Genomic DNA, 15,780 nt, shown 5'->3' with positions numbered 1-15,780 from the left:
AATATCGGTTAAATTACCAGTTAATTAACCAACAGCGCTACCAGATATTTTTATCTATGAGCAATATTATAATTAATACCCATTTAACAATTTTAACCGAAACTCTTGTGTGTTTGTTCATTTCTTTCTTATGCTAAAGCGCGCTAATTCATTCAATGTATTGGAGTTTCTATAGCCATGACTTGCTGGGCAGCTAGTGACGTCCAGGTGGTATTTTATTTATAAACTCTACTTCTTCATTGTACTTGTAATCCCAGAAGAGATATTAAAATTTGGAAAGTACGAATACTAGTTTTAGGGCTAAAAAATAATAACTCAATGGCAGTAGGCCATGGACATGAATATATTGAGTGGTATAGTAGTACAAGATAACATGACAAATTACTTTGAACCAAATCATTTATTGTACGAATAAAAAATTTATAAAATATTATTAACCCGATTTATCACTTACGCTGAAGCTGAGCACCATATCATCAAAAATTACCAAAGTTACAATTCATTAGGGTGGCACAGAAAACGATAAGTTAAACAAGTTTTTAGATTAATTAATTTAATCGTACAAAATACCAAGTTCATGCTTAAGTAAATAAAAAATCGTAGCGAAAAATATGAAGACTTGCTTGAGAAGATTGTAAAGTTAGGATTAAAAACTATACAACTATATAAATAAGGGGGGTTACCTGTGGAGCCCTCAAAAGGTTTAACTTGGACAAGTTATTCTAAGTTTAAGGGAAAGAGAATCGAAATTATTATTTTTTATTATAACTTCGGTGCTGTCGAAATGAGCGTCGTTTTTTTTGTTTTATTTCAACATAAGTCAAACTTTGAAAACGAAAATAAGTGTCTCGCTAATACATATGTGTAACTGATATTTTCTCTCATGAATGTAACCATAAATTTTCATAATTAAATTTAAACTATTTTTCGGTTTGTTGAAATGCATATTTAATGGAAATTACTAAGTGCTAGGCAATAAATAATAAGTGTATGTGAATAAAAATCCGGAATTTACGTGCTAAGAGGCAAATAAAATATACCGTTAAGCACATATTTAAACACTCCAAATGCAAAAATACGCATACAAATATGTCTGCGGACAAATCAACGCTCTCTTCATCATTTGTATACTAGAAACATACGCACACACATACGCACTTACACATAACACACACACACACAGTCGTCAAATCATGGCTTTGTGCCGCAATAGACACATTTAAATTCCCCCATTCCCACCTAAATAACTGTGAAGGCCTGAAATAAAATAAATTCTTCGCTATTTTGATGGTTGTTGCTCCACGCATCTTTCATGTCGCTTTGGCTTTTCTTTGACTGTCGTTGAGAATGTAATGTAATCGTCTTTTTGTTTGATGTCTGGCATATATCTACATAGACAGCGCGGCTCATATCTCGTACCGCGCCGCTTGTTTAATGTTGCTCATACGCTCCGTTGAACCGCAACGATGAATGTCAGATTTTTCATCGTTTTCCACTTTCAGAAATGTGCGACATTAATATTATTACAACAAAATAATTTATTTTCTAAAACAAGTTCATTTATTTACAATATTTACTCATACTTGTTCTTATATTCTTCGATTATTTTATCGCAACGCTTTGGCTGTACTTCATTTAACAAACATCCGCGCTCACATTGGTCTTTTTAATAATGTGTTTTTGGTATGTGTATATGTATATATATATTAGCCGTCAACAGGATTTCCGTCCACACCATAATTATCTTTATGCATTGATGCTTCCACAGGTGAATCAATCAGAAAGATAAAATATTTTCTTACACCGATAAGTGATTTTTAAATGTGAATATAATTTTTGGATACATGAAAATTTGTAGTAACTTCCACGGTAAGTCACAAAATGCAAAATAAAATTCTAAAAACCGCTACATTTGAAGGTTAGTATAGAAAATGAAGCATAAATATTGAAGATGAAACTTGGGTAGACTTCTGAAAGCCAAGAGTCAACAGTCTGTAGCAAATTTGGGAATTAAATAAGGCCAGACGATATCATTTCATACTCAAAAGAATAAAATCCCAGTACTAGAACCAAGGTTTATTTTACTAGAAATGAATTTTTTTAAAGTTCCTTAAAAATGTCTCAAAATTGCTTAAAAATTTTTAAATAATAAGACAAACTTGGAAGGAAGGTTTTAAAATCTCAAAATAGTTTATGTTTCTGGGCATTGGAAGGTTAAAATCAAAATAAACAAGTAAGGAAAGGCCAAGTTCGGGTGTAATCGATCATTTTATACTTTCGCAAGGTAAAATGGTATATGGGATTTTCCTATATATTTTAGTTAAAAGTAGGAAATATTGTATTCATTATTTACAATAAAAGCCAGAAGATACGCTGTTATTAGAAAGATATTCTCTCTTGAATTTCATTAAGTTTTTTACATATTGACCGATAGAAGTCAACCGAAAGTTCGAAAATATTTACATTAGGTATATGAGGGCTAAGGGGCTCTAGCGTAAGCTAAATACCTAGATGGCACACACATTCTACTCGAATTTCAATACTAGAACTTAGAGATTGACCGATATGTTCGCTAAAAAATCAACCAAATGCACTGGGGTTAAGGTATTTGGCGTCTGTGGCCTTCAAAAGTTATAGTCCGATTTCGACAATTTTTGGGCTTTAGATTAAATAGCTTAAAGGTACTAATTGCGCAAAGTGTTATCTTGATATATTCCTTTGTCGATCCAGAACGGATAGTAATAACATTAATGTTTTGTTTCACCATGTTCAAAATAGGGGATGAAAATAATTTTATGTGAATCCCAAAAAGATACCGTTTAAAATCTTTTAGACTAACTGTTGTCTTTTCATGCGCCTTGGACCACTTTCGTCGGGTAATAACTATTTAGCGCACGCCCGATTGAACCAAGTATGTATGCTGGAGTTTTTGCCCTTTCTGAATAGTTTGTAACCTTCCTGAATAGGCTTTAGCAAACTTTGAGAAAATAAATTTGAGAACGATTGGACAAAACTTGATGAAACTTTTACACTTTTATAGCTAAAGTTAGTACTCTAAGGTGAGGGTACAGAAAGGATTTCTCTGTTGTTGCAATCTTTTGTTCAGACCAAAGACTTTTCGGCATGTATTAATGTTAAAAATTTGACGAGTTATTTAAAATATAGCCTCTTTAGAAAACATGAGCTTTGGCAAAGCAAGGAAGATATTTATACCTTAGATTTAATGTTTTCCCTACCATCAACGAACTGTATTTTATAAACATGCATATGCAAAATTTTCAGTGACGGTTTAAAAATTCAACCCCCTATAAAGAAGCTCAGTATTACCTCTGGACTGTTACCATCCTTAAGCTTATAAAGCTTTGAAACTTAGAGATATTTTTACTATTTACATATCGTTGTTCTATCTAGCAAACAAAAAAGAAGAAGTAACAGGCGTCTGTTGATTTTTACTTTTGTTTCATGATGGAAACAATTTTTTGCACTCTTTCTAGCCAGCTCGTTGATAATACAGATTTCTAAAGATATCTTATGATGCAGTCCCACTTAGTTTAACACCAAAATAACCCGATACAATTTAGAATTAAGTAAAGTGTTTACCAACAACTTTCCAAGTCGCCGTTACCCGCACTAAAGTTCGCCTATTCATAGAATAGAGTAAATGTCCAGGGGCAACCTTATAAATATGATCTAGAGATCTCAAGCAAAATTTTTTTGGTTAAAATAACTTTTTATAGCTTTGGAGTATATATATTTTGGAGTATATCTCCATTGCAGTTGGAAAAAATCATATAATCGATTCCGATATACAAACAAATTGTTTATGAATATTTTGGCGAGCGAAAACTCTATCCAAAGAAGGTGCCAGACAGATATTACTTTGTGCTACAAAACAACGAGCATGACGATTAATATTCTGCAGATCTGACCCTTCCCGACTATTTCCTTTTCTGAGGCCTCAAGGGAATACTTCCTGAAAAGAATTTGAGCAACTATGAACAAATGATAGCCAAGAGTGAGACCTAATATGAAAGCAAAAGATTACATGCCCGAGCTTTCGAAGGTACAAGTGTGTAAAAACCGAGATCTTTCAGGTGTTCAGAGATCGAATAATTTTCTATAGTTATTTTCGCTGATTTAATCTTAGTTGTATAATAGTTGACACAAAATTCGGCGATTTACTAGCGTTAATATTCGCTATAAATAAAGCTGAATACATTTTATATAAATTAACATAGTAAAACTAATAATGTGCTTAGTAAAAATAATTGTCAACTTATAATGTACATATGTCGGCAATCGAACTTGAATGTCAATAAAATGCGCCTGGTGGGCATGAAATTATGGCGAACCAAAGCGAAAGCGGGTGTCAATTGGTTAACTTAGCAAGCGTTGCGGCCAATCGAGCGAGACTGGCGGCAATGAGGCACGACGCGTAGCAGTTTGTTAAATCGATTTCAGCATGAAATAGGCTGTCGTGCCATTTGCGGTCAACAAACAAGCCTATGACAAGGCGACAGGCAAAGTCCAGACGGTAGGCGGGAGGTGTAATGACGACAAGGCTGGCCATAAACGAACGCGGTGAAAAGTGTCCTGAAAATCGGTTTACATAACGAAGCTTTTACATGGCAACTATTTGTGGCATATAAAAATATATAATAAGCGAATACGCCAATATACATGTTCGGCGTAAAGAGATAATTAAATTTTAATACACCCCGCCCCTCCAAAAATGGAAAGACCTACAAGTCTACTATGATTACATAAATTCCAATGAAGCAAACCATAAAAGATATGCCGACTGTTGTGGCAAAATTGGTGGTGGAGCGTTGAAACAAGCTTAAAAGCGAAAAAAAAATTAAAAAACATAAATAAAAATGCAAAGATAAAACGCAAATAAAAATAACTAGGCGTCTCACATTTCATGTTCTATAAAGTTTTTGTCTTTGTTTTTCTTATTTCTGCCATAGAAAATTAAACGCGCTGTCGTCAAATTGCGAACAGCTGTTGTCTTAGTGACAGCTGCTTGAGAATACTACTGATAATACATTAAGGGTGAATATCACGAATAGAAAACAGCGTGTCTTTCCAATGAGTTGCTGAATATTCGGGTGATGCTAATATCTTTTTATACCCTGAACAGAGTATATTGACTTTGCCAGCCTATAAAATATATACATAAATGATGAGCGTGATGAGCTGACTCGATTTAGCCATGTCCGTCTGTCGGCATATATGCGAAATAGTCCCTCAGTTTTTACGATATCGATCTAAAATTTTGCGTACGTCCTTTTCTCACCGAAAAGTTGCCCATTTGTCGTTACTGGTACGTACCGGTATCGAACTATTATAGCACATAGCTGCCATACAAACTTAACAATCGGAATTAAGTACTTGGACAACTTTTTCATTTGAGGAGATATCTTCACGTAATTTGGCATTTATTCTTTTTCAAAGCAACGGTATAAGCGCTGAAGAAACTGTTCAGATCAGATCACTATAGCATATTGTTGCCATACAAACTGATTGATCAAAATCAAGTTCTTGTAAGGAAAACTTGAATTTGTGAAAGGTGTTGTAGCATTGGGGCAGCCGAAGTCTACGTTTTTTTTAGTTTTTCAATAATTCCAACAACATTTAAGTAGCTGGTTAAGTTCAGAAGTGTAATCAAGGAATAGAGATATGTTGAACTAAGTTATTATGGATGAAAATATGCTATTCTCCTTAAATTTAATCACTCCTCAGAACTACTATATCCATCTTTATCTGTATATCAATTTCTTTTTCCACTAATATCTATTTGACTAACACTTTTGGAAACTCCATCACTTTCTCTATGTCTATGTTCATTTTTATATATGCCTCTCTATCTATCTCTACTTCTCTCTCTATTACTATCTATCTATATTTCTCTTTTCTACCCTTAATTTCCATCTTCTCTATTTCCATAACACCACCATCTAGCCCCATCTATCTTTATATCTTCGCTATTTCTCTTTTTTATTTCTACTAATGTCTAGGTATATCTCCTCAATCTCCATCCTTCGACATCTTATTCATCGAACCACAATATAAAAGGAGAGCGTTAACATATTCCAAGAAAATAAATTTTATTACTAGACAACTTACCAAAACAAAATGAAAATAATTGTTTTAAAATAAGATTTTATTTTTTTTTGGTGAACATCCTTAATATGTATTCGAAATAAATGGCAGGACTATAACATTATTTACATTGCATATATTAGATATTATTGTATTATACATATAAAGTTAGCCTGTGAAATTATCTAGTATCCCAAATGCAAAACACAAAAAGCAAATAAATTGTGTGCGTCTTATATAATAGTACTTGTATGTCATAATCTGTCTAAGTCTAATACTTAGTGATACTTTTATTGTTCGCCATGTCTTGTGAAATTAAAGACACTTTACGTCACTCGAAACTTGAAGCGTATAAATGTTAGCAAATACTCAAACAACAATAACAGGAACCACAAAAACAAATGGCTGCTACAACCTGAGGTTGACAATATTTAACAAATCCCGCGTAATCGATGTTGTGTCGGGCCAAACATTACCACAATTGCACTGGAATCGGTTACCTAATTTAATTGTCCGTCTGACATGCGCTTATTCTGACATTGGTGGTCCGAAATAGTGTAATGCAAAGCCATACACACATATGGAAGGATAATCTATAGAAATTACAAATATATTAAATACTTAATATATTCTGATATTATCTGATTTTCCTGACACTTCATTCAATTTAATTAACTCTATTTAGGTGACTTTTATTTCAATCATATGTGGTATCGATTTCGATTTATCAAAATGAAATGATAATGAGTTAAAAATGGAAAAAAAACATCCTCTGTATTTTCTAGATAGTTTTTAGCTAAAGTCCGAATTATTTTCGATTCAAAGTTTTCTTAATTTAAAGTTAGGATATTGTGAACCTTTATGAGTTCATCGGTTCAATGCCTCTTGCTGAGGTCAATGAATCTTTTGTTGACTTTTAGCCGAATCAACAAAATTTCATGGGGCCAACGAATTTTTTGTTTACCTGTAGAGAGGACAGTAAACCTTTCTAATCCTTATGGGTGGGACTTGGTGTTATTGATTTCGCTAAGAATCTCTGTATTTTATCGATTTGAGGTTTATTTAGGAAAGCTCCTTCATTTAATTCAGTTGACTCCATACTGAGATTGAGAACAACAGACGGATGGACAGGGAGACAGGCGTTCGGAATTCAACTCGCTTCTTCTTTCTTTTTCATCATAGGTATATTAGAATAAAATATTAAAGCATTATTAAATTTAATATATGGGAGTTGAGGTAATTCGTAGACAAAACTCACATATTTTAGCATTAAACTATAGTATATTCAATATTATATAATATTTCGTTAAGATGTTTTACATATTAACCATTTCTTTTATAGTAGGAGAAGCCATTGAAATGCGAAATACTCTCATCTCATATCTCTCCCACGGAACCACTGGACTAAGTATTACTTCATGGGAGAAAAGAAGAAATTTAAGTCTCCTCTATGGTATGGACCCACTGATGCCTAATCTGTTGTAAATGTCTCAATATTGTCATTATCAGCTTTCACTTAGCTGACACTTCGCTGATAGCTTTCTATTTCATAGAGGACTCACACATAGGTGCTGTCAAAATTTCCACTGTGAAACTACCACCAAGTGTAGTTTTCAGATTTTTTCTTATACTTGAAAACCGAGGGCAATGGCAAAATATTGTACGTGTTCAGAATCTTCTATACACTCTGTACACATCAGACAGTACGAACTAAAGTCATGAGGAAATTTGTAAAGGTAGCTTATAAAGCATCCATGCCCACTTAGTATTTGGCTCCGGTGGAAATCCAAGTCTCCATGCTGGCTATCTATCCACGGTATGATGTCTGGTATCAGTCTGTGGGTCCACCGTTCTTTCTCACAACCTTAGCTATTAAAAATCGTCGGTTAGAACGCACACAGCCTATATTTGCCATCATTCTAGATAAAGGATTATAGATTTTATTTGCTTTACCTTTCGTGTTTTCTAAGTGCTCTTTAAATTCAAATATTGACCTATATAAAGCCAACCGCAAGATTAAAACTCTGATATTAGGTATATGGGAGATAGGGGTAGTATTGACCCGATTTAATAAATTTTTAAAGAGCAGAAAACGCTACTATCACAAATGGATTCTCTCCGAATTTAAATATTATATCACACAGACTGGCCGATAATTTCGATAAAAAGTTAGCAATAGGGACAGGAGTTATCATATTCGGGATCTGAGAGCTTGAACAGTTTTGGTCCGATTATGACAATTTTTTAGATATTATTAAGTGTCTAATAGTTTTCAACATAACCGTTACATATAAAGTGGGCGTGGTGACTATCCGGTTTTTTACTAATTTTCACACCACTTGAGGAGCTGCTGAAATAAAGTATCCTCAACTCTATTATAAATTTTCTGCCCACAGGTGCCCTTCACCTCTGCAATCTGTTCTACCAAATTTCAAAAAGCTTAGTTATAGCAGTTGGGTTTTCACTTAATGTTATTTTGTCGGCGTGACAGTGGGCCGATTACGCTTGTATACAATACCGCGTTTCCGATTTGACAAATGAATACGTGCACAAAGCTTAATGACGATATCTCAACGGATGGACGGACAAACAGTTACCAGAACTAACTTAGTACTAGGTGTTAAAAACAACCGTTAGGTGAACAAAACTATTTGACCTTACCTTTAAAGCTAATTTTGTGTAGCAAATTTTATGCTCTACAAAAACTAGGGTCAGTTTTTTTGTACGAATATGAGGAGTTTTCGTATGAGCAAAGCGACTATTGCATTTCAAAGCTTTTATCTACGGGCATACTTTTTTATTCGTAATAAAATTTCACATTTTCAGTTAGCGAAGAGATTTTTCTCCATGACCTAAAAATGAAGCACCCTAATGTATCTTCTACTACATATAGACTTTTCAGTACCAATAACATGTCTAACGGCACGTTTGTTTAATGTGTATGTTGCCAACATCTGCTAGAAAAGTTTGTCAACTAATGAAAAATGCAAGCATGAATATGTGTGTATGTGTGTATGTGCGCTATATAAATATTCAATGTTGAGTGTGTCATGTCAAAGATGTTGGCAAACAAAAATTACCAAAAGACAATCAACTTGGGAAATAACGGACAACCTTATATGTATACATCTACCTAAATTTATGTGACTACGAATTTCCGGCTGTGCGCAACGTGGCGAGACAAACTAAAATGTAGTTAAGTACTTCAATGAATGCATGTGCATATGCAAGGATGTATGTGTATGACTTTTGTTCGTGTTACTATTAACGGGGAACTGCACGTAAGTATGTGCGTAAGTATTCCTGTTGATAGAGCGGTGAATATTTGAAGCATTAGATGTGCATAGGCATAGCCTGATCCCTCCGAGAACATACCAGACAAACAACAGCAAAAAATCAACGAAAAATTCAATTAAACAGCAACATGCGTCGCCGCTTCATTCTATCTACAAGCATATCTTTGATGTTTTAATGAATCTCTGCTTGTGGAACCTGATATACCAATATTAAGCCAAAGACAATTACTGCATGTTAAGAAATTAAGTACCTAAGATATAGAGCAAACTGTAACAGCTCGAAAATAAAGTCAAAGAAATGTGGGAATCTCAGCAGATTATTTCGAATTTCCAAATAAACCATTGACAGTGGCTGCGACTATACGATAAGTATTGATAAAATGTATTATAACTCTTTATATTTGTTAATCGTTGAGTATATAGTTACCGACGAAATGTCAGAAGCGCACAACTGGAATTAGTTATTTTATAGGTCAAATGGCGAAAAGTCAGAAATTCTTCCATCAGACGAAGAGCTAACAAAAATTGCTTCGGATCGTGAAAGTCTTCAGAAAACTTCGTATCGGTAAAATCTTTAAATCACTCAACTAATCAATTTATAATTGCATTGAACTTTGAACTCAGCTTATGGTCTGATATTGAGGCTTTCATATAACAACCTCCCATAAAATTTGGATTTATCTTTAGTACACAAAGTTGTTCGCTCGCGGAATAAGCATTGAAGAAGTGGCAAGTTACATTCTCGAACAAAGCTTAAGCTGTTCTCACAACAGTCTTCATAATCAGAACAGATCTGGACTTATATCAGAACAAACACTACTACAAGCTTGAAAGCATTACTCAAAATTATGCTTGCAAGAATTACAGAACATAGCAGAATTATGGTAAAGGATATCCATTTGCTAATGAAATGACGCATGGCGTACTCCTATCGATTATTCATTATCTCTCGCAGCAAAAATCTTAACTCTATAATTTAGAGCAGTTAAAGGTCTTAAAGTAATGGAAGTCTTTTTTTAATGTGTGGTTTTTAATGAGGCAATAATTTTTTCGCAGTTCGCTTTTCTATGGGGTGTTACTTGGTTTATACTTAGTTTAGCTTGCCAAATTATAATGAACAGACTTACCTCAGAATAGCGCTTTCAAATCGTGCAAGTTTATTAACAAAATAATGATGCGGACGCTGCACCCAATATTCAGTCGACAAATTCGCCCAGCAAAGTCCGCAATTCGAGCAACCTTGTATAGATTTGGTGTCAAGTTTACTAGTGGATAATACGCATTCTCAGAGATACCGTAAAGTGCGCACCGAGACGCTATGGCTGCTGTGGAATAGAGTATCGAAGAGTGAGAAAGAGGGTGTCACTTTATTGAAAAAGATTTTTGAGAAAAGGTCTTGGCTTACGGACAAGAATTGAAGCCAAACGACCATCAAATGCGTCGCACATTCGGTGGATGGGATTAAAACTAAATGGCCACAGATCCCGAATTTTCGCAAGAAAATTTTGTTCAGTCCATAAAGTTCACTTTTGGTTGAATGAGTACGTTAATAAACAAAATTTTCGCACTTGACGTGATGATAAACCACAAGCCATTATTGAGGCGCCATTACTTCCTCAAAAAGTCTTTGCTTGGTGTGCCGGAGTGGGCAGAGGGAATAATTAGTCCATATTTCTTCAAAACTGAAGCCGGTCACAATGTTACACACACTTTTTCGTGTCTGAATTCGAGAATGACCTTTGACCTTTGGCTCTATCAACACAGCGGTACATGCCTTACAGCCAATGAAAGTATTAATTTATTGAAGGAAACTTTTATTGAGCACATTATCACATGTCGTGAGCCTGTACCGTGGCCTACATGAGAGTGCAATTTACCACAGCCGGACTATTTTTGTGGGGTTATATGAAGCCGCTTCACTCCGCAGATATGCCCGAGATGACATTGATATTGACGATATTGCTGACATACGGCCTCAATTGCTGCACAAAGTGGTTGAAAAAGCGGTTACTTGCCTGAAATCAGTTTTGAAACTGCAAACCTTTATTTTTGGCAATAACATTAAACTATATGCCTTTTATATTTTCTTGAAAACCACATGGCTAAACAATTACGATTTATTTATTTTGCTTAGGTTCAAGTATCAACACAGATAAAAATTATGTTAGTGTAGGGTATATTAATATTAACCTTTTGTGTGCGTTCCTAAGGGCTTACATTAGGAGCGTTCGAGTGAATTATTAGGAAGTACTGAGGATGAATGATGCTCCTGCGAAAATTTGTCTTAATTCTATTACATTAAAGGAGTGCCATCAAAACCTACCGGGAGCATGTACAATTAAAATAATTACGAGAAATCCGTTACACAAGTAAGACGTTTCGTACTCGTACTGTGAAAAGCAATCGCGGTGAACTCAAATAACCCCCAGAAATCCAACATAGACATAAACAACCAATACCCAATACCCCGAATCTTTGTATAAGAAGTTTATGGAACTGATAGCACATTAAATAAATAAAAGCGGGTCTAGGCAAGATTATCATAGAAAAGGAAAAATATTTCTAACAAACTTTATAACAAGCCTTAAAAGGAGTTAATTCTGGTCCAAAACGAATAAGTTACAATAAAAAACGTTAACTTTGGCTGCACCGCAGCTACAATACTCTTTACAGGTTCATTTTTTATAGCATAAAAGGGTAAAAAAAGATCTTTAAAATGATTTTGATCGGGTAGATTATATGGAAATTATATGCTGCAATGGTCCGATGTGAAGAAATGCTTCGGACATTGTAGTGATGCATTGAATAAACATCTATCCCAATATTCGTGAAGATCGGTCAGTTTGTATGACATGATAGTTTTGTGTTAGAGTTGTCCGATCTGAACAATTTCTTTTATTATTACATTATTGTCTTAAACAATAATCGCTGCCAATAACTTTTCTTAGACAATAACTTACAAAATTGTCCCTATCAATATTTTCTAGATTGTAAATTATTTTATTCTTCAATACTACTCACCTTCAGTGTTACACCGCCCAAATCATATTCCCGATTAAAAAGATCCTCAACGGTAGCACGATATTTGTCCGTATAGGTTTTGAAGAGGAAACGTTTGATAATGGAACTTTTGCCCACACCAGCTCCGCCCAGGATAACCAGTCTTATGCGTTCCAAATCAGCCATTATGTACGCGGCTGATAACGGCAACTGCAGATGCTCGGCGAATGGACGACCAACGGTCAGAAGTTACTGTTATTATTTGATTTAACTCTATAAGCAGTAAGCTTGTTGGCTGAGTTTAAGTGAGCTTATGTTTTTAAAGTTTTGTAAAACGTTCGTTAAACGTCGCTTAGGGCTTAATAACTGCAAAGTTTCACATTTAGATTACTTTTTATTATATTATTTGATTTTCTTGCTTCAAGCGAAGGCAAATAAAGCCGGGATTACCGTTAATTTTATGCCAAAGCGCTCGAAGTGAGATTTTATTCCTAAAGCTCGCTGGTTGATTAGAGAAAGGTGAATTTAAACCTTTTTACCCATTGTAACACCTCATACTACACTTAGTGATGTGCACACTACAAAAACATCAGTAAAAAAAATATTTTTCAGAAATCTTTAACTGTTACCAGCACAGACAGTTAAAAAATTGTTTTAAAGGGCTTAATGGGCTTTTGCTGCACTCTTAATTTGGGCTTAATACTTTTTCATTACATTGTGTACTCATAACTTCGAAATGAGAGTTGGGAGTAGATGTTACAGATGCGCGCAAATTTAATTATGCTTTTGCTTCCGATTTATTTCCTTTTCCGCTTTTTGTCTACCCACTTTTTTTCTCAGAAAGTTATCTATTCTTGTGCACTTGTTGTTATTGTCAATTGTCAGTTCGTCTATTTATGTATTGTAGCGGTACCACATGCCATCAGCGTCGTCTTCCACTCTCTTTTTTCACACTTCTTACAAGTGCCTTCTTTATCAGCAAAAACTGTGGGTTGTCTATTCTTCTTCTCTCTTTTCTGTATTCCGTATTTATTGCTTATTTAACATAAGCGCTCGTATTAGTTTCGTATTTTATTGATTACAAATTGTCGCTTGCCTTTGTTAATGTGTGTAACAAGATGCCGTTATGTCATTGTGTGGTGAAGAATATGCTGAAAAGATAAATAAAAGGAAAGTAGTAAGCAAATTTCCAAAGGAATTTTATGGCATGGAAAAAAAGTTAGAGGAGTTAGGAATGTAATATTTACAAGTTTCATTATACAAAATGCTACCAGACCCATAATTTAGACATATTTTGGTAATGAAAAAATCCTACTATAAATAGTATATTTGTAAAATATATCAACACCAGCGCAATCCAGTGGGCATATTTTTATTCTATTCTATTACAAAATATATTTGAATACTAAAGATAAATAAAGTCGAATCAACAGAACGATATCTATAAATATATTGACCTTAGCTCCACCTAACGAGCATTCTAGAAGTCTAGGAAGAAGAAAGCTTTCAATGACGTTAGGACAGTGAATGCAGAATATTACTGAAAAAAACATGTCTGCATGTCTACAGTTTGTATGGAAGCTATATGCTATAATATTCTGATATCGACAAATGAGCAGCTTCTTGGTGAGAAAAGAATGGGTACGAAATTTCAGATCGATATCACAAAAACTGAGGGACAAGCTCGTATATATATAGACGGACAGACAGACATAGCTGAACCGACTAGGCTCGTCACGCTGATCATTTATGTATATACTTGTACTTTATATGGTCACTAATGTTTCCATTTGAGAGTTACAAACATCGTGGTAATGCTAATATAATCTGTTCAGGGTATAAAAATACGACAATGTAGCAATTATTCGAACGTATCTGGGCAAACAAGAGGGTTACGCTGCCCTTCATCCGGTTCTGTATCATCGTAAATCGAAAAATAAAAGTTCACAAGTAACGATGAGAGGGTCTTTCGAAATATGAATTTTTAATTTTTAACTTCCCGCTAAAAAATTGAAAATTTTCTAAAAATCTGGAAGATATTGGTTTCACCCCATTTTGTAAAAATCGAGTTCTCAACAGATCTCGACGTTTTGAGGGTCGAGGAAGCTTCCCCGAACATTTCTACGATGATGTCCGTATGTCTGTATGTAAGTGTGGATGTATGTGTGTGTGTGTGGATGTATGTGACCCTCTTATAACTTTTAAACGGCTCAACCGATTTGAATAAACTAAACGGCATTCCAAAGGGTTTCATTGCACTTGAATTTCGTGTGAGTTTGGACCCAATCGGACCAGTAGATTTTGAGAAATCTCAAAAATAAAAATTTCTTCCAAACGACTTGACCGATCAACACCAAAAACTAATCAGTTCTTGAAGAAACACATCGTTTGCCGCAAACCGGGTCAAAATCGGTTGATTTACTTGCGAGATATTGAAAACGAAAAATTTCGAAGACCTCAAAAGCAGTGAAAAAAGCGAAATTTGAACGTTAGCGTATGAAATTAGCGGGAAGTTGCAGGGATGGCCCTTGAGGCCAACCGTTTTCCACATTTTTTTGGAACATTTTGATGGACAAATAGGCACATTTGTTATTGTAAAATAAAAATTATTAACAAGTTTAAAAATAACTCTTCGATACAGAAATAGCGCTCAAAACGTGAGTTGCGTTTTATCGTCGTTATTAAAACGGTTATAAGACAGATGCGACAATACTTGTAAGTTCGACAATTTTACTATGATCGACACAATATTCATGAGGTATTACGAATTAATTTAAGACAAAAAACCAAACTCTCAAAAATAGTTTTTAAACCCTACTCCCTCCTTAATTAAGATTCGGTCAGGCATATTGTGCGAAGAATTGTTGACCAGAGTCAACACTTTGAAGTTATACACAGTTTACTCTACCCTTGAAAAAAAAATTGGTTCGGAAAGCATTATCCTTTTTGAGATACAATTATGAATCATTTGGGTAGGGGGTAGTTCTGGTTAAAAAGCAAAGTTCTCACTGCTAAAAATCGGATATGAAAGAGTTTGATTACGATAAGGAAAAAAAGAAGAATTCTGTGGGAAAAACAATGTGAATAAAGGGGCAGCGCTATGGGCGAATCAAGAAGAAATAAATAGAAGAAATTTCAGGTATTTTAAGCTCAACAAAATTAAAATTCAAGCTTTATTGATTTTATAATGTTGAAATTCAACGGTACAAGGTTTGAACTCTCTGAAAGAAACTTTAGCTTTAATTGGTTTGTTAATTTTTTTTTTGATGCAGAAGAAACAGGTCATCACATTCTGTAGCTGACGTCATAGTGGAGTTTTTTTTAGCTACACCAGTTTCCTTATTAACATAACATGGGCTAATAATGACACTGGCCTGAA

General features: G+C 34.4%; 1 protein-coding gene across 2 annotated transcripts in view; it reads right to left on the bottom strand.

The window, feature by feature from the left end:
- LOC106624820 (GTP-binding protein Di-Ras2) overlaps positions 1-13,547 on the bottom strand; it is a 79,466-nt gene extending 65,919 nt beyond the window's left edge. For both annotated transcript variants that reach the window (XM_036376750.2, XM_070108607.1), the window contains exon 1: positions 12,423-13,547. In XM_036376750.2, coding sequence (XP_036232643.2) covers positions 12,423-12,587 — 165 coding nt within the window. In that variant the 5' untranslated portion in view covers positions 12,588-13,547. The remainder of the gene's footprint in view (positions 1-12,422) is intronic.
- Positions 13,548-15,780: the final 2,233 nt, after the last annotated feature.

Source organism: Bactrocera oleae, chromosome 4 (genome assembly GCF_042242935.1).
Source record: "Bactrocera oleae isolate idBacOlea1 chromosome 4, idBacOlea1, whole genome shotgun sequence".
In the NCBI taxonomy this organism is placed as follows: Eukaryota; Metazoa; Arthropoda; class Insecta; order Diptera; family Tephritidae; genus Bactrocera; species Bactrocera oleae.
The sequence above is the reverse complement of the archived record's forward strand: the minus strand, read 5'-3'. Positions and strand labels throughout refer to the sequence as shown.